Source organism: Schistocerca nitens, chromosome 9 (assembly GCF_023898315.1).
Source record: "Schistocerca nitens isolate TAMUIC-IGC-003100 chromosome 9, iqSchNite1.1, whole genome shotgun sequence".
Lineage (NCBI taxonomy): Eukaryota > Metazoa > Arthropoda > Insecta > Orthoptera > Acrididae > Schistocerca > Schistocerca nitens.
The window spans coordinates 406,808,466-406,829,123 of record NC_064622.1 but is presented as its reverse complement, the minus strand read 5'-3'; the positions used below and the strand labels follow the sequence as shown (position 1 = coordinate 406,829,123).

At 47.5% G+C, this 20,658-nt stretch overlaps 1 protein-coding gene across 1 annotated transcript in view; it reads right to left on the bottom strand.

Moving 5' to 3' along the window:
* Positions 1 to 20,658, bottom strand: part of LOC126203587 (glucose dehydrogenase [FAD, quinone]-like) — a 290,286-nt gene that overhangs the window by 54,180 nt on the left and 215,448 nt on the right. The window contains exon 2 of the mRNA XM_049937948.1: positions 15,598 to 15,797. Coding sequence (XP_049793905.1) covers positions 15,598 to 15,796 — 199 coding nt within the window. The 5' untranslated portion in view covers position 15,797. The remainder of the gene's footprint in view (positions 1 to 15,597; positions 15,798 to 20,658) is intronic.

Genomic DNA, 20,658 nt, shown 5'->3' with positions numbered 1-20,658 from the left:
CGCGGGCAAGTGCTCTACCATCTGAGCTACCGAAGCACGACTCACGCCCGGTACTCACAGCTTTACTTCTGCCAGTATCTCGTCTCCTACCTTCCAAACTTTACAGAAGCTCTCCTGCGAACCTTGCAGGACTAGCACTCCTGAAAGAAAGGATACTGCGGAGACATGGCTTAGCCATTAGTTGTCAGAATCTCGAGACGTTTGGAAGGCTCTGCCCATAATACTCCAAGCGATCTCAGCTGCTCTGGTGACCATGCCGGCCAAGGTAGGCTTTGGTAAGCACAAAGACAAGCAGCAGAAACTCTCGCCAATTTAGGAAGGCATTATCTTGCTGAAATGTTAGCTTAGGATGGCTTTGCATGAAGAGCAACAAAACAGGGAGTGGAATATCGTCGAGTTCCGCTGTGCTGTAAGGGTGCGACGGATGGCAACCAAATGGGTCCCATGGCATTCCAGACCATCACTCGCGGTTGTCGCACCGTGTGACGCGCAGCCGTCAGGTTGGTATTCCAGCGCTGTCCTTTGCATCTCCAGACATATCTTTGCTGGTCGTTGGGACTCAATTCGAAGCGGGAATTCTATTCCAGTCAATGAGGTTCCAGACCGTGATGTCCAGCAAAGACGTGTCTGGAGACGCCCCAACAGCGATGTCTTAACAACATGACCGCCACCCGCCATACGACCCGACAACCAAGAGCAATGATCTAGGGTGCAATTTCTTTTAATAGCAAGACCCCTTTGGTTGTCATCCGTGGCATTTGTCAACGGTGGCAACCTTAGAGCACAGTGGTACGTCGACGGAATTCTACGCCCCATTTTGTAGCCCTTCATGCAAGCCATCCTGGGTTTACATTTCAGCAAGATAATGCCCTTCCGCACACGGCGAGGGTTTTTACTGTTACTGCTTGTGCTTGCCAAACCATACCTTGTCCAGCAAGGTCGCCAGATCTCCACCAATTGAGAACGTTCGGAGCGTTAGTGACAGGGCCCTCCAACCAGCTCGAGATTTAATCTGACCGAGCGGTTCTAGGCGCTTCAGTCCGGAACCGCGCGACTGCTACGGTCGCACGTTCGGATCTTGCCTAGGGCATGGATATGTGTGATGTCCTTACGTTAGTTAGGTTTAAGTAGTTCTAAGTTCTAGGGGACTGATGACCTCAGATGTTAAGTCCCATAGTGCCCAGAGCTATTTGAACCATTTTGAGATTTTATCAATCTGACGCGCCAACTGGACAGAATTTGGCACGAGAAGACATCCAATAACTCTACCAATGCATGTCTAGGCGAATAATTGCTTGCATAAGGGCCAGAAGTGGACCAACATGTACTAGCTTGCTCACTTTTTATGAAGTTCTAATCATTTGCTTGTCTGTACATGCACGTGACATCTACCGATTTCCAAGCCATTCGGATAATTCCTTCGTGGTGGATAGTATTTCTTTTTGACATAGAGATTATCACAAAATACAAGAGTTATCGACACGCGCAAAGGCGTCCACACATTTTACCGATTTCAGCACGCAGAGGGCAGTCAGAACAGTGCTAGCAGCCAGTCCTCTACAGTAAAATGTCGAGAGGATGGCCAGAAATCACGTATTTGTTACAAATCACGATGACTGAGAAGTCGTAGTTTTCACAGTAACAACTTTAAGGTATCTGGCTGTGATTTCAGCCGCAATTAGAAGTCGTAAGTAGCAACTAAAAGTAGCATTGAATGTTCAGCGCCGTTTGGCGTTTATTGGCCGACGTTCCTAGTTCGTTCTAGAAACCTTACGTCTCTTACTTTGATGTATAAACTATCTACGTCGAAGAAATGAACCAAGAAGCTAATTTGTTCTGAGAAAAGTTTCACATTTGGTTACCAGGCATCAACATTTGTATGTTAAGTGGTTTTGTTCTCCTCCCTTCCCACCCCCCTTCCCCCCTTGATATTTTGGCTGTATAGCGTTGCCCGTAGTCTAGGTTATGCTGAAAGAAAGTAATCTGGTGACGAGTTCGTGAAGCCAACGTATGTGAATGACACATGGCATAACCTAATGTCAACGTTCATGCCATATTTAAGCACACTGAAAGCACCTTTTATCATAAAATTTATAACTGCACGGTAAATTCAGAAAATGCTTATTATATAACCGACGAGGCTCTGACTAGGACTTTTGATGCGTATTATACACATTATATACATATATAGCACGCAAACTTCGCAAAATACGGGGGAGTGGGGAGGGGGGGGGGGGCGGCGGAGGCCCACTACGTTAGTTTTACCAAATATTTAACAGTAGTTTAATCACAAGATGGACTTTTTTCAACATTGCACAGTTAAACTATTATGTGTATCTTCAAGTACCGCACTTCAACTATTCCCGGTGTCAGCTATTATTAGAAGACCCATACTTCTCACTTACATATCATTAAACTCAAAACACATCTTTATCAATAACTACATGGCAGAAAATTCTGAAAGTGCGACATGGCTTTAACAAGGGGAGGACGGAATTTTCATTTTTCACTCACAGTGTATTTCACATGTATTTATCATCCCTTTCATATCACATAATGATTTCAATTCTCAGTTTTGAACCCTTTAGAAGCGAGAAAAAATATCACTGCCGTTGCAATGATAGTGTTTACCTGTCCAGACGCACCTGTTACCGGATATACTAGCCAACGCCAATTAGTTGTTACGGGGAAGTTATCACAGCGTGACATCTACACTGATAAATCGCATTTTAGCGTTTTCAGTGTTCTGCTGTACTTCTTCCAGCGTATGAGGATTACTGAGTACACCTGACCCTTCAGTCTGCCCCACAGGTAAAAATCACAGCGATAGAGATCAGACGATCGAGGTGGCCAGTAGATTGCATTGCCTCTGCTGATTGACCTCTCCTCAGCGAACACCTCACGCAACTAAAAATCACAGTTACCGAAAAGTAGCACTCAAATAGAACATTGACACCGGAGAGTCGCAGTTTAGTCCATCCCCATCCTCGTCGAATCCTACCTGTCCGTTAATCTGGCTGGAGGACCTCTCTTTACCAAACTCACTAAAACAACCACGGAGTTCTACTGCACACGTGTGTTCAGATACGAAGCTCTTTGATTGAGTTAGAAGACGACAGCTAATGCCTTAGTGGCGAACTTCACATATAATACTACAACCATTACACTTTTAACATTATATTTTTAAATCACATGAAGATAAGTTGAGTAAAGACACAATATATGGTTTCTACATACAGGTTGTGCAAAACAATATTGCCCGGGAAAATGTTTATAAGACTGGCTCAGAACTAACATTTGCCAGTGACCAGTAAAACTGCCCGTTACAGAAAATTTCGATGTATTAAGCGGTTGCGTCTTCCTGTCACATGTGTTTACGTATCTATGATCTGAGAAGAAGTGAATTTAACATAAACAGTTTTGTTCGTGTGGCCATTTTCCTCAGAAGTGTATGTTTTTGTTTTATCCATACTGCATTTTGTGAACTCCGCTGCCAATGGTGGTTGTCTGTGAAGATCGCAACCAACCACAAATATTTTAGTGACATATCCGACTTCCGGCTGTCATGCCCATCTCCAGGTGCTAACTTTTCTAACCAGTGATTACATTAGTGTATTCGTTAGCAGCATGTAGTCCACTCCTGGAACATGTCACAGGAGCGGAAAACATGCTGCTCACGAATACATTAATGTAATTAAAAACATTAGCCGCCTGAAGATGGCTGTGATAGCTCAAAGGCTAGTATGGCATTAAAATAAAAGCTTAAAGTATTTGCATTTGCTTGCACTCTTCATCAACAAATATTTAATTATTCGTTTTTCACACCTTCAAACTGAAAGACCCTGTAACACATTCGAACAGATGCTCACAGACCCACCCACACAAACACACACACACACACACACACACACACACACACACACACACACACAAACAGTGAACTGTAGCGCAGTTCACAAAATGATTCTTCCACCAATGTGGTCTAGCTTGTGTTGTACTACACACATCAAAAAAAGTTTTGCATCACCCCGGTTTCCAGAACTCCTGAAGATAGACGTTGACTGTGTATATTGTATCACAGTCAAAGTCCCTTTCACTGTTCAGAGATGTCACTAAACTCGACCAAAGATGTAAACAACCATGCTCGAGCAGCGCCTATTAGACGGAGGGGGTCAGACACACGACCAGTCCCAGTCATTCCACCAGGAAGGAGGTACACGGCTCTTGTTTTCTGCAGTTCAACCATGCCTAGACGGTCAATACCGCGATTCGATCGCATCCGCATTGTTACTTTGTGCCAGGAAGAGCTCTCAACAAGGGGAGTGTCCAGGCGTCTCGTAGTGAACCAAAGCGACGTTGTTCGGACATGGAGGAGATACAGGGACATGGGAACTGTCGATGACGTGCCTCGCTCAGTAAGTCCAAGGGCCACTACTGCAGTGCATGACCACTACCTATGGATTATGGCTCGGAGGAATCCTGACAGCAACACCACCATGTTGAATATTGCTTTTCGTGCAGCCACATGACGTCGTGTTACGACTCAAACTTTGCGCAATAGGCTGCATGATGCGCAACTTCACTCCCGACGTCCATGGCGAGGTCCATCTTTGCAACAACGACACCATGCAGTGCGGTACAGATGGCCCCAACAACATGCGCGAATGGACCGTTGAGGATTGGCATCACGTTCTCTTCACCGATGAGTGTCGCATATGCTTTCAACCAGACAATCGTCGGAGACGTGTTTGGAGACAACCCGGTCAGGCTGAACGCCTTATACACACTGTCCAGCGAGTGCAGCAAGGTGGAGGTTCCCTGATGTTTTGGGGTGGCATTATGTGGGGCCGACGTACGCCCTGGTGGTCATGGAAGGCGCTGTAACGGCTGTACGATACATGAATGCCATCCTCCGACCGATGGTGCAACCATATCAGTAGCATATTGGCGAGGCATTCGTGTCCCCATCGTGCACGTCTTGTGAATGACTTCCTTCAGGATAACAACATCGCTCAACTAGTGTCCAGCATGTTCTCCAGACATGAACCCTATCGAACACGCCTGGGATAGATTGAAAAAGGCTGTTTATGGACGACGTGACCCGCCAACCAATCTGAGGTATCTATGCCGAATCGCCGTTGGTAAGTGGGACAATCTGGACCAACAGTGCCTTGATCAACTTGTGGATAATATGCCACGACGAATACAGGCATTCATCAGTGCAAGAGGACGTGCTACAGGCTATTAGAGGTACTGGTATGTACAGCAATCTGGACCACCACCTCTGATGTTCCCGCTGTATGGTCGTACAATATGCAATGTGTGGTTTTCACGAACAATAAAAAGGACGGAAATGATGTTTATGTTGATCTCTGTTCCAATTGTCCGTACAGGTTCCGGAACTCTCGGAACCGTGGCGATAAAAAACTTTCTGTGATGTGTGTATTATATCTGTTAGACGATGCCAGCTAATTTTGTTCGTGTCTGCTGACGATGGCACTTTGGTTTAATCGCATTAGGATAATATAAAGCTTCGTCCGTTGTAATTAGATTTGAAGATGGTCGTTGTGGAACGAAATCTATAGCCTGACGACAATTTTTTGGGACCATACACTGCAATTAAAGAAATAAATTCTGTACTTCTTGGAGCACTGTTTTTATTTGGGATAATGTCGCAGTTTGTATGGCAGAAAAGAATTTTCACAGATGAAAAGTCGAGAATTTTTCAAAAAATGGTTCAAATGGCCCTGAGCACTATGGGACTCAACTGCTGTGGTCATAAGTCCCCTAGAACTTAGAACTACTTAAACCTAACTAACCTAAGGACAGCACACAACACCCAGCCATCACGAGGCAGAGAAAATCCCTGACCCCGCCGGGAATCGAACCCGGGAACCCGGGCGTGGGAAGCGAGAACGCTACCGCACGACCACGAGATGCGGGCTGAGAGAATTTTTCACCTTGGTCCCGTAAAGCCTGAAAACTTTTAACTTCACGCTTCATGCTTTTTTCTGTTTAACGTAAAGGGAAAAGTAAAAATGCTTCGTTACCGTGAAAAACCCCTTTGCTCGCGAGGTGTCGTCTGTCAGTCCGAGCGATAATTTTCGAACTCGCTCTCCAAAGGTCAGTTCTGGAGGAATGCTTTTATATCCCTACCGTCCTCCGTCTTCCTCCGTAGGTCACCAACCCTACAACGCTTTACTGTCGGTTGCATTATGGCCTTGTTTGTTTGTTGTTGACATGTGCATGTTGCGGTTTCCTAGACCGTGTCTCGTGAACTACGTACTGTTTTCTTTAGTTAGTACAAGATGTGTCGCAGAAACGCGTAAATTTTAACGATCCCTAGTTTGACGGAATTATTAGTCAGCGGGTTGAGGAAGATGTCAGTGAAAAAAAAAAAAAAAAGACGACGATTTTGCAGTAGCCTGCGACCACAAATTTGCAAACGCACAAAGAGGTTCATTCAGAGGAAGAATTTCAGTAAAACCGCGATGGGAACCTTTCTGTTCCTCCAATAAAATACTTAAAATGTTTTGAGTAGTGGTAAAGAAAAATGTAGATCCCAACAGTGAACGTCAGTTTTTGCGAAGTTTGTTTTTGAGCCTACCAAGTGCCATTTTTACGTAAAAGATTAAGACTGGAAAGCTTGACATAAAAATTTACTCCCTAGAGAGACACTGTAATTTTTCAGAACGTAAATTTCAGTTCTCTCACTTAAGTTTACGCCTATCATTAAAAAAGTCGCAGTGTATTTGATTTTGTGCAATAAAAAGTAAAATACCAGAAAAAAATCAACAATAAATATTTAAACAATACTTATATAATAGTAAAAATAAATCCATATATATCTATAAAAAAGTGTGTGTGTGTGTGTGTGTGTGTGTGTGTGTGTGTTCCACACCTCCTCCTAAACCACTTGTCCAATTACAATCACACTTTGCACGCAAATTCCTTACTGTCAGATAACAATCACTACGGGGGTAAGAACCACTTACCTATCATAGTTCAGCGGGTATGACATCATAAACACTGAGATGGGTGAAAAACTGTATCCACAAATGCCGCTGAATGTACGAGGCTGAGTCAAATGAAAACCTTAAATTTGTAATAGCAAATCGAAATTTGGAGCCGTTATACTGTAAGTTGGTAAGCATGCTACAAACAGCGTGCAGAATGGCCTGTAGGTTAGAAGGAAGCCAGCTGAGGGTGTGCAACTAGACTGTCTGCGTGCTAGACACACTGGACTTAGGCCTGCAGTTATGGTCGTTGATGCGATTTCATATGACATCGGAAGCACTCTCGCGGTTATCGTACACGTCTTGACTGTTAATTTGTACGTCAATCTGGTGATACTTGTGCTGCCATTAATGAACAGCACTCTAGGGGTGTTTTCCAACGGGATAACGCTCGCCCACGTACCGCTGTTAACCCAACATGCTCTACAGAGTGTCGACATGTTGCCTTCGATCACGAGATCTCTCCCTCAACAAGCGCATATGGGACACTATCGTACGTCAACTACAGCGTCATCCACAACAAGCGTTCACCGTCACCGTCTCGCCCTGTCAGGTGCGACAGACATGTAGCTCCATACCACAAACTGACACCGGTTATTAACGTACCAGTATTTCATACACTGAAGAGCCAGAGAAACTGTTACACTAGCCTAATATTGTGTAGGACGCCGCGAGCACGTAGAAGTGCCGCAACACGACGTGGCATGGACTCGACTAATGTCTGAAGTAGTGCTGGAGGGAATTGACACCATGAATCTTGCAGGGCTGTCCATAAATCCGAAAGAGTACGGGTAGCACGATGCAGGGCATCTCAGATATGCTCAATAATGTTCATTTCTGGGAAGTTTGTTGGTCATCGGGAGTTCTTAAACTCAGAAGAGTGTTCATGGAGGCACTGTGTTGCAATTCTGGATATGTAGGGTGTCGCATTGTCCTGCTGGAGTTGCCCAAGTCCATCGGAATGCACAATAGACATGAACGGATGGAGATGATCAGACAGGATGCTTACGTACGTGTCACCTGTCAGAGTGGTATCTAGACAAATCAGGGGCCCCGTATCTCTCCAACTGCACACGCCCCACACCATTACAGAGCCTCCAACCGCTTGAACAGTCCCTTGCTGACATGTAGGAAATACATGGATTCACGAGATTGTCTCCACACACGTACACGTCCATTCGCTCGATACAATTTGAAACGAGACTCGTCTGACCAGGGAGCATGTTTACAGTCATCAACAATCGAAGTCGGTGTAGACGGGCCAAGGCGAGGCGTAAAGCGTTGTGTCGTGCAGTCATCAAGGGTACGTGGATGGACCTTTCGGCTCCAAAAACCCATATCGATGATGTTTCGTTGAATGGATAGCACGCTGACGCTTGTAGATGCCTCAGCATTGAAATCTGCAGCAGTTTATGGAAAGGTTGCACTTCTGTCAGGTTACACGATTCTCTTCAGTCGCCATTGGTCCCGTTCTTGCAGGATCTTTTTCCGGCCGCAGTGATATCGGAGATCTGATGTTTTACCGGCTTCCTGATATCACCGTACACTCGTGAAATGGTCGTATGGGAAAATCCCCATTTCATCGCTACCTCGGAGATGCTGTGTCCCAGCACTCGTGCACCGACTATAACACCGCGTTCAAACTCACTTAAATCTTGATAACCTCACAGCAGCAGTAGCAGCAGTAATCGATCTAACAACTGCGCCAGATACTTGTTGTATTGTATAGGCGTTGCCGACCACAGCGCCGTATTGTGCGTGTTTACATATCTCCGTATTTGAATACGTGTGCCCATACAAGTTTCGTGTGTGTGTGTGTGTTTGAGGTTTACGGGCGCTAAACAGCGTCGTCATCAGCGCCCAAACGCATAAAAACAGGAACAGGTGCAGTGAATAGACTAAGACGGACAGCGAACAAGGAGAACGGCTAAAAGACACAGACCTGATGCAGTTCCAAATCCTCACATACAGAGGCAAAACAAGAGGAGAAGAAACACACTAAAAAAGGAAAGGAAACACAAGGAAAAGAGAACACAAACCGAAGGGAAACAAGGAGGTAATCGTGACTGACGGACCTCTTACCTAAAACCTGGATGAGCCAGTCACCCAGCAGCACATTAAAACCCTCTTCCTAAAATCCGAGGCAAAAAATTGGACAGGACACAAAACCGTAAGACCTTAACCACAGTCGTTGCGTCGTCTTGCAAAATATAGGGCAAATCCGGTGGCAAAGAAACCACCGCCCTCTGGTCAGAGAATAAAAGACAGTAAAGTAAAATGTGGCGGACAGTAATCTGGACGCCACAAGCACTGCAGATTGGAGGGGGGGGGGGGGGGGGTTCTCCCGTTGGAGTAAAAAACCATGGGTTAAGGGACTGTGCCCGATGCGGAGGCGAGTGAGGAGAACCTCATCCCGCCTGCATGACTGGTAGGACGTACGCCATGGCCGCGTGGTGGCCTTGACCAGACGCAGCTTGTTTTCACCGACTGCCAGCCACTCCTCTTCCCACTGACGCATAACACGAAAACGCAGGAGGGAGGTAACAGCATGGAGGGGGCGGCACATTCAACAACGTGAGGGAGGGAACATGCATCTTTGGCAGCCACATCCGCCAGTTCGTTTCCCCTAATACCCACGTGCCCCGGCACGCAGCAGAAAGAAACTTCCTTCCCCTGCCGTTGCAGGTGGAGTAGGGCATCATGGTTCAAATGGCTCTGAGCACTATGGGACTTAACATAGGGCATCATGGATGTTCTGGACGACCGTATCCGCTGGGTACAGGTGTTGCATGGTCTGAAGGGCACTCAGGGAGTCAGAACAGATGAGAAACTTAAGACTGGATACACATCTCATCTGCTCCAATGCCCGCAAGATCGCAAACAATTCGGCGTCAAAGATGGTAAACGCCGCAGGAAGCCGTAACTTGACGACTCGATCAGGGAAAACAACAGCACAACCAACAGAGTCCCCCTGTTTAGAGCCATCAGTAAATACTGGTACATGCTAGGGATGCTGGTGTAAAACATCGGAAAATAAGGAGGTAAAAAGAAACGCAGGAGTGCAGCTCCTCCGGTACTCCGACAAGTCTAAAAGGACGCTGGGCCTCTGGAGCAACCAGGGAGGCAGGCGGGTAAACCTTGGAGTTGGGGGGCCACACGCTCCACACCAAGGGACTCAAGCAAATGCTTGGCACGAATCCCAAATGGTCTCGTTGCCCTGGGACGACTGGAAAAGAGACGTTCCATAGGCGGTCGGGCAACGGTAGGGTACGCAGGGGAGGTAGGACAGGCAAGGAATTGACACACCCGTCGCACCATGAGGAGTTTCCGCCGGATGGCGGGCGGCGGTTCCCCTGCCTCAGCACACAGGCTGGGGTTGGGACTGGTACGGAAGGCACCAGTGGCCAGCCTGATACCCTCATGGTGTACTGCGTCAAGAATCTTCAGATACGAAGGCCTCGCTGACCCATACACCCAAGACGCGATCGGACGAAAGCCCTATAAAACTGCAGCAGACGCGCCCGGTCTGCTCCCAAGGACCGATGGCTCAAAATATTCAGTGCCTTCAGGGCCCGCACCTTGAGGTCTTTAAGGTGAGGCAACCACGACAACTTGGAATCTAAAGTGAGGCCCAGAAACCTCACAGTGTCGCTAAAAGGAAGAATGGTGTCCCTCAGACGCAATTCAGGGGAGGTAAAAGGACGTCGAGAACGATTAAAATGAACACACACACATTTGAAAAATCCTGGCAGATTAAAACTGTGTGCCCAACCGAGACTCGAACTCGGGACCTTTGCCTTTCGCGGGCAAGTGCTAGTTCTGCTAGGTTCGCAGAAGAGCTTCTGTAAAATTTGGAAGGTAGGAGACGAGATACTGGCAGAAGTAAAGCTGTGAGTACCGGGCGTGAGTCGTACTTCGGTAGCTCAGATGGTAGAGTACTTGCTCGCGAAAGGCAAAGGTCCCGAGTTCGAGTCTCGGTCGGGCACACAGTTTTAATCTGCCAGGAAGTTTCATATCAGCGCACACTCCGCTGCAGAGTGAAAATCTCACACACACATTTGTCTGCAGAAAAGGTAAAACCCGTCTTCGCAGTCAATGCCTCTAATCGCTTTATCGTAAGCTGCAACTGCCGACTAGCAGTGACAAGACTGGAGGAAGAACAGAAAACAGCAAAATCGTCCACAAACAAGGAGAATTGGGCAGGACTCCGGATAGTGGACGTGATACTGTTAATGGCGACGGCAAAGAGGGTGCCACTTAAAACACTTCCCTGAGGAATACCATTCTCTTGCACGTACAAATCAGATAGCACGTTACCAACCCGATATTGAAAGAGGCGGTGGGAAAGAAAGGACCTAATGAAGATGGGGAGACGGCCACGAAAGCCCCACTGATGGAGTTTATTGAGGATAAAGCGGCGCCAAGTAGTGTCATACGCCTTATTAACGTCAAAGAATACACCTAGACAATGCTGGTTACGTAGGAAGGACTGCTGGATGGCTGCCTCAAGCAGGGTCAAGTTGTCTACAGTTGAACGACATCTCCAAAAGCCACACTGAGAGGGGCTAAGAAGCTGCCTGGTCTCGAGCAGCCAAACCAGGCAACGGTTGACCATGCGTTCCAACGTCTTCCCGACACAGCTCGTCAAAGCAATACTTCGATAACTACTGGGATGCGTTCGGTCCTTCCCCGGTTTGAGGAGGGAAATCAAAATCGCCTCCCTCCACGAGTCAGGGAACGTGCTGGATAACCATATCATATTAAAACAATTCAGGAGAACTTCCTTGGATGGCAGCAACAAGTGCTGCAGCATGCTGTACCGGATTTGATCATCACCAGGCACAGTATCGTGAGCCACAGACAGCGCCGAATCCAGTTCCCACATTGTGAAGGGGCAGTTGTAGGGCTCAGAATTTGGAGACCGGAAGTCCAGGTGACCCCTCTCGATGGCAGTGCGGTAGCGGCAGAAATCTGGATCACAGTTAATAGTGGCGGTAGAATCCGCAAAATGCATGGCCAGTGTCTGGGCAATGTCTCTCGGCGCCGTGAGGAGACATCCCTGATGCAGCAATGCCGTGACAGGTAGTTGGCTGAGTTTCCCAGAAATCCTCCTGATGGCTTCCCATACTTTCGGAGAACTAGTGGAGCGGGAGATCAAGAACGATTGCCATGACCGTCGTTTGCTCTCTTTAATCACTCGCCACGCCTTGGCCCTTGCTACCCGAAAGGCCGCAAGATTGTCAGCTGAGGGACGGCACTTGAAGCGCCGCAGAGCTGCACGGCGGGCTCGGATGGCTGAGCGGCACTCAGTGGTCCACCAAGGGACAGGACGCCTCTTGGGATGACCAGATGACCGTGGGATTGACAATTCAGCAGCATGGGAGATCACGGCTGTAACATGGTCGACACATTCGTGGACGCTTGCACGGTGTTCCAAAACAGCCAGTTGGCTAAAAAGTGTCCAGTCAGCTCTGCAGAGGTGCCACTGGGGCGGCACTGGTACTACCACAGCCTCATCCAGGAGGCGAACCCAAAGGGGGAAGTGGTCACTAGAATGGAGGTCAGCAGCAACCTCCCACAGAGCAGAATCTGCGAGTGCTGGAGAGCAAAAGGAAAGGTCAATAGCTGATAACGACCCAGAAGCAGTACAGAAATGAGTGGGAGCACCAGAGTTGAGGATGCACAGTTCTTCAGACATCATGAGGCTTTCCAGAATGCGACCCCTGGGGCAAGTAGTCGGAGAGCCCCATAAGACATTATGACCATTGAAGTCCCCCAGAAGAAGAAATGGGAGGGGGAGTTGTCTAATAAGGTCTGTGAGAGCCTCAGAGTCTATTGCATCCTGAGGCGGTAAGTAAACTGAACAGACTATGAGCCTCCGACCCACAAGAAGGTCAACTGCAACTGCTTGCAAGTCTGTAACGAGAGGGAGCTCAGATGAGTGGTGCATGTCATGGACAAAAACCGCAACACCACCCTTTGCCCTTTCCCCCGTCAGATCATCTTTTCGATATACGGTATAGCCCCGTAAAGAAGGAGCATCAGTGGCCCGAAAATGTCTCTTTAGACATAATCACAAAGGGCACTCTCGTACAAGGAGTTGTAATTCGGCCACATGCGTCCTGAACCCATTCAGGTTCCACTGTAATATGGGAGCCAGTGATCAGGGTGGCTGGACTTTCATCCTGCCTCTGTGCTTTGGAGGAGAGCCCGTACTGGCTGGAGATTTATTCCTGGGGCGAGAAGATCGCCCCCGATCGACATCAATGTCCATCAGCTCCGATGATGACCCACAGGAGATGTCAGACAGCACGATGGCCTCGTCATCGGACCGACCTGCAGGTTTTAAAACAACCGCAGCAGCACAAGTGCACTGGTAAACGCAGGTATTAGTGCTAACACTAGTAACCTCCGTTTGCGTAGCAACAGTGGCCAACTGTACCGGTTTTTTCAGAGCGGAAGCGAAAGATGTTGTAAACACAGGAGGCTGCATGGCCTTAAAGAGCTTCTTGGCCTCACCATAGGGGATGCGCTTAGACGTTTTAATCTCCTGTATCTTCCGTTCTTCGAGATAGATGGGGCACACCCGGCTCCAGACAGGGTGACTCCCAGAGCAATTCACGCACTTCACAGGCGATGAACAATCGGCAACTTCATGGGCAAGCTGACCACATTTACCACAAGTGGCTATCCCATTGCACCCCAACGTAGTATGCCCAAAGCGCTGACATTTAAAACAGCGCATTGGGTTGGGGAAATATGGCCGTACTGGCAAAAGTAAGAACCCCGCTTTAACATGCTGTGGGAGTCTCGGGCAACTGAACGTGAGAATAAACGAGTCGGATTTGACTAGGTCCCCATCGACTCGTTTCATAATATGCTGCACATCAACAATACCTTCGTCAGCCCACTCAGATTTTAACTCGTCTCTGAGGATATCCACCAAGTCCCTACATGTCACAACACCCTTACTATAGTTCAAAGTGGAGTGGAGCTCAGTCTCGATAGCGTACTCTCCGAGACAGGTTGCTTTTCGAAGAGAAGCGACTTGACGGGAACTAGAAGTCTCAACTAACAGAGTCCCATTGCGCAGCCACTTCACAGATTTCAGTGTTCCTGCAATTCCCTCAAGACCCTTGTGGATGTAAAAGGGAGAAACCCTCTCAAAGCTACCCTCCTTCCGTTTAATAATCAAAAACACATTCTGATTATCAGCATGTGCTCTGTTACGACAGTCTGATAAATCGCTAGCAACACCAGGCGCTGGAGGACTCGCAGCACGAAGTCGCTTTTTCGATGGGGTGTGTTTTCTTACCAGTGGCCCACCCAATCCACTGGTAGGGGGAAATGTAGAGGTCGAAGGGTCCATTGCGGTCCCACGAGCAGCTAGGGAACTAAAGGTCCGCTCAGACAGAGCCCCGCGTGCCTGAGTAAGCCGTATATAACCAGGGTGCGGCAGGTGCCCCAGAGGTTGCCCGCTTGCGACTGTTCCATCCCAACAGCCATGCATCTTATAGGTGCGGAGCACACCGTAAGATTGAGGGTTTTTTATAGAGGTTGGCCTTCCTCGCAATCCATGCAGTCAAGCCAAGATTACCATTCCCCGCAGCACACAACATTCCACCGCCGCGCCATACGGTGGTCACTGAAGCATGTCCGGGGGTTACGGTGACAGGAGACTGGCGGCGCTGACCAGTCCCCAGCTCAGGACCCCGGGGTCGCCAAGCCCGTACTCAGCAAATGAATGCTGAGCCCCTGGGGGATATACAAGTTTCTTTGGCGCTTCAGTGTATTCGCAGTGGGTCATCTCGCGCTTACCGTAACCTGTGATCTTGCAATGTTCATCACTTAAATATATTAAATAGACTGATGCATTCTCGAAATTTCACTACTATACATCAATTATTTTTTGTATATGAAGATAGTAACTGTTCTCGAAAGAACAGGTACCGTTGACGACCGTGCAGATTCTCTAGAATAAATGATAATTAATTGAAACCCTCAGCTGCCGACAGGTGTTATTGATATTCCTCGATGGGGACAGCTGAAAATGTGTGCCCCGACCGGACTCGAACTCGGGATCTCCTGCTTACATGGCAGACGCTCTATCCATCTGAGGCACCGAGGACACAGATGAATAGCGCGACTGCAGGGACTTATCCCTTGCACGCTTCCCGTGAGACCCACATTCCCAGCTGTCCACAATTCTATATATGTAATGTACCTATATTTTCCCATCCACTCATTAAATGCGCACAATTTGGCGATTGCCGTAACACTTCAGGCAACCTGTTCACATTCGCACAGACGAAGGTCAATGGCTGGATAGCCATTCCCCATCGAGGAATATAAATAACCCCTTTCGGCAGCTAAGGGTTTCAATTAATTAAAAATTATTTTTTGGTGCTGCGATTGTTTTTCCTCAGTGCAACTTAGGTAAAATTTTCAATTTATTTACGCCTTAAATCTCTGTTTGAACATGGGGGTCCCAGGCCAGAGACCGCACCTCGTAGTATACCTCGCTGAAAATTCACCTCCCGAGTTAAGGTTTAAATGACGAATGCCAGCGGTGTTGACTCACCCGCGGACCCGGCGCCGACTATGATGAAGTCGTAGGAGTCGAGCAGCATGTCGGGTTGCATCTCGATGGGCCGCGACTCGGGGTCCAGCAGGTCGTAGTTGAAGTAGGCGATGGCGGCCACCAGCGCCGGGAAGAACCACGAGACGGTGGACGCCGCCGACGACAACAGCGTCGGCAGGGACGCCGTCACCGAACTCATCCTGCGGGCAGGCCAGAGCCCGTTACTCACTCCCTGCCACCTATGACTGCTTACAGGCAACACGTGTATCAACATAAAACACAGTAGACTACTTGCTGTAGTGCTCTAACGCTTGCCGGCATGCAGCTATCTGCTTACTCTACAACAAGCACCCACGGGTCCTGCAAGCCCCCCACCCCACCCAACCCTACTTCCATGCTTGTCATCTGTAACAATAATAGAAGATAAGAGGAAAAGCAGTCAACCCGGGGGTCGGTTTGAACACCACAGTGCTTTACTAGGCATGGTCCAATAGAAGGTGTCTTTTTTTTTCATTTACTGGATTTCGAGTCCCCCTGAAGGGGGCGGGCTGGCAGCAGCTTAGTACGCCGCTCTTCAGCCTACAGAATTTTTAAAACATAAGATAAGAAACAATAACAGCAGGCGATAAAACGGTAACGTAAAACGTAAAACGGCGGAAAATTGTGGAAAGTTAAAACATAAAACTAATGATGGGCGATGATAATAAAATACACAGGAAGCAGACAGGGAAAATAGTAGACAGACAATTAAAAAATACGGCGACAGTCTGGATTCTGTTCGCAAGAGATATAAAAATCACACCCCGTGACAGTATGATGTCCGTTCGCAACACTTCGGAAAAGACGCACAACGCTTAAGAATTACTGGAAACACTGCACTAAAAAGTCAGCACGAAGATGACACACCACAGGGAAGGGCAGATGGGGGGGGGGGGGGGGTGAGGGACCTGGACAGATGACGGGTAAAAAAGGCGAGGAGGAGAGGAAAAGCGAAAGGCGGGGGGCAACCGACGAAGGGAGAGAAGGGGGGAACAGGGCAGACGCGAAAGGGAATAGGGAAAGGCAGAGGAAGGAAAAGCAAAAGGACTTGGGGGAGAGAAGGGAGGCAAAGAGAGAGTAGGCAGGGAAAAAACAGGATGGGAGGGGGGAAGGGAAGAGGACAAAGGAAAGGAGGGGGGTGAGGATCAGAGTTGATAGGAGGGATAAATGGAGGGAGAGAGGGCATCATGTGGGATGGGGAGTTGACGGAAGCCACCTTGGAAAACGAGATGAAGGGTGTAGAGATGGAGGGTAGGGGGGACACAACAGTGACGGCACAGCAGAGAGGGTTGGAGAGGAGCAACCAGGGAATGAGGGGGATCAAGGTGGCAGGAGGTGTTGAGTATGTGGATTTGTTTGAGAAATAGGGGCAGATGGGGGAAAGGAATCAGGTCGTAGAGGATCCGCGTGGGGGACAGGAAACGGATACGGAAGGCAAAGCAGGGTGCATGGCGTTTGAGGATCTGGAGGGACTTATAGAATTTGGGCGGGGCGAATATCCAGGTGGGACTGGCATAACAGAGGATGTGTAGAATAAGGATTTGTAGGAAGTGCCTGTCTTCCTCCAACCTTTATACTGACTTACAGAGCCAGTTATAGCGGGCCCTACAGTTTGACGTGGAATCGAACCTCGAACCTCGATGCAGCCCAGATTCACTTTAATAAACCATGACAGAGTTTAAAGATTTGACAAGTTACAGATAGAAATCCTAGGACTGACCAGGAACCCAACACCAGAACTTTTGGATTTCACAAACCATGGAGCTTGCCTATGTGGGAAGGTAGTCTGCGTGCCCGAGGCGTTTGAAAGGTCCGTGCAAAGTCCGAGAGTTGGCACCATCGGCGCATATCGAGGTCATGTTTAGTTAGTAGCATCTTTGGAAAGAACGCACACAAAGTTTCAGCCATATTGGTCTATTTCTTTGTGTTTGGCATTCGTGTGAACCAAGGAAGTCGAGTGATTGTCAAAAAATGGACGAAAAAGAATTTCGTGTGGTGATTAAACATTACTTTATGAAAGGTAAACTGCCTCAGGAGACTAAATAGAAGCTTGATAAACATTACTGTGACACTGCACCTTCGATTAGAACGGTTTATAAGTGGTTTCAACATTTTCGGAGTGGCCATATGGGCACAAGTGATGTTGAACGTTCTGGACACCCTGTGGAGGTTACGATTCCACAAATCATTGATGGATGACAGAAGAGTTAAGGTGCGTGAGATTGTTAGTGCTGTGGGCATCTCGAATGCACGGGTACATAATATTTTGCATAAACATTTGGACATGTGAAAGCTATCCGCAAGATTGATTCCACGATTGCTCACTCTTCACCAAAAACTGAATCGTGTGAAGTGTTGCAAGGATGGTTTGAAGCTGTTCAGGAATAATCCGCAGGACTTTAAGCGTCGTTTCGTCACTGTGGCTGAAACATGGATACATTACTGTACTCCTGAGACCAAAGAACAATCTAAACAATGGAAGCTGCGTGGGATTAGCGGAGCGGTCTGAGGCGCTGCAGTCATGGACTGTGCGGCTGGTCCCGGTGGAGGTTCGAGTCCTCCCTGGGGCATGGGTGTGTTTGTCCTTAGGATAATTTAGGTTAAGTAGTGTGTAAGCTTAGGGACTGATGACCTTAGCAGTTAAGTCCCATAAGATGTCACACACGTTTTTGAAACAATGGGTTACCAAGGGAGGATCTGCACCAAAAAGGGGAAAGACCATTCCTTCGGCCGGAAAGGTTATGGCGACTGTCTTTTGGGATTCGCAAGGGATAATCCTCATCGACTATCTGGAAAAGGGTAAAACTTACAGGTGCATATTATTCATCGTTATTGGACCGTTTGAAAACCGAGCTGCAAGAAAAACGCCGGCGATTGGACCGCAAAAAAGTCCTTTTACATCACGACAATGCACCAGCACACCCCTCAGCAGTTGTGGTCACAAAATTAATGGAAATAGGATTCCAACTCGTTTCACATCCCCCCTGTTCTCCAGACTTGGCTCTCCCAGACTACTATTTGTTCCCCAATTTGAAGAAAAGGCTGGTGGGACAAAGATTTTATTCAAATGAGGAGGTGATTGCAGCAACCAATAGCTATTTTGCAGACTTGAACAATTCCTATTACTCGGAAGGGATCAACAAATTAGAGTAGCGTTGGACGAAGTGTGTAAGTCTAAAAGGAGACTATGTCGAAACATAAAATAGGGTTTAACCCCAAACACGTAAGAATTCTTTTTTTTTGCACGGACTTTTCAAACGCCCTAGGTGCAACCACAAAAGAGGGAGACTGTAGAAGCGTACGTATAAGAAGGCGAATGGTGGGGCGTTGCGCAGTGGTTATGATTTAGTATGCCACTCTAGCGAACTGCGTCATTTTGTCAAGTCAGTAACGCGCACTCCGGGATTCATATAACATTTTTAACATTGCTATTTATGTTATAAATGATGATCAAAAAGTTTTTGTTCGACGATCGTGCAGTACAGAATCTGTATGCGAACCAGGCAAAATCGGCGTGAGCGTTGAGGCAATGATCCCACCGACACACGAACTTGAAGATACCTGTTTGGTAAAACACGGTGTCCTGCTGCGTGAAGGAGTTCGCAACTGCCTTCTGCACATCCTCGTCAGACAGGAATCGTCGACCGTTCAAGGCCTTTTTTAGGGTGCTGAAGGCGTGATAATGGCGTGGGGAGACTATAGGCTAATAGGCTAGCGCTCCAGTGTCTCTCGCGCTTGAACTGACGTAACTTCTCAGCTCAGCACCCCCACCACCACCCCCCCACCCCCCATCACAGTTGCGTTTCTCCTTCATGGCATGCCGTAATTTCGCCAGCGTTTCACAGATATGGTGACACCAGGTTCCTCGAAATCTACAGGGTGAGTCACTAACTATTGCCACAAAGAATAACTCCGAAAGTATGATAGGAGCTGAAACGTTTGTGGGACAGAAGTTGCATGGGGCAACGGGGAACATAATATGACGTTGGGTTTTTGTTGCTAGGTAGGGTCGCTTCAGAGATATGAAGGTCAACTTTTTAAAATGGCATGCTACAGTTTGGTACTTATTTTATGATAGCAGCTATCGAGACGAATCCAGTGATGTGTAACAGTAAGGTCTTTGAAGATCAACGAAGGTCACAAAGGTGCCATGAACGTCCATTTACAGTAGGTGTTCGAAGTGATGAGCACTGGTAAAAATGCAGTGCTGCAATCTTCTTATCGTGGATTGAGTGGTATTCCTTATCACTTCGGCACTTATTTTCTCTGTAATCTTGTGAGAAACATTAAGAAAATCCCGTTTTTCGCCATTTTTAACTGTGTTTCACGGGCGTGTTTCATTACGGAGCAGGAAGCAGCGCCAGCCATTTTTACAAAAAATGGTTCAAATGGCTCTGAGCACTATGGGACTCAACTGCTGAGGTCATTAGTCCCCTAGAACTTAGAACTAGTTAAACCTAACTAACCTAAGGACATCACAAACATCCATGCCCGACGCAGGATTCGAACCTGCGACCGTAGCGGTCTTGCGGTTCCAGACTGCAGCGCCTTTAACCGCACGGCCACTTCGGCCGGCCCATTTTTACAGTACTTATTAACAGCGCGACAATCACTTCACAGCTAGAGTTTACAGAGACTGCGACTGTACACGATTTTTGAAATAAAAACTACACAGCTGCAGAATGGTTAAGAAAAACATTAATGGATCTTAATATATGAGAATTTGTTAAAGTTTAATTTGCTTTCATATGGTAAAGAGATCTAATACATAAGTAAACCTAGTTCCAAGAGCGTGACACCACCAATGCATGTGCGCAAAGGCTTCTAACCAATCGTCTCGTTTGTGTTTGTTTACATCAGGTTTATTCTTATGATGAACGAAGTGTAGTGAACAAATCTTCGGCACAGCCTTCAGGAACAACACAACTATGTGGAAGAGAGTTTCACCAGGTTACTGAACCGCAACCAGGAACATATAATATTCTGTACTCGTCCAAACTGCAAGCAGTATGACACAGTCAC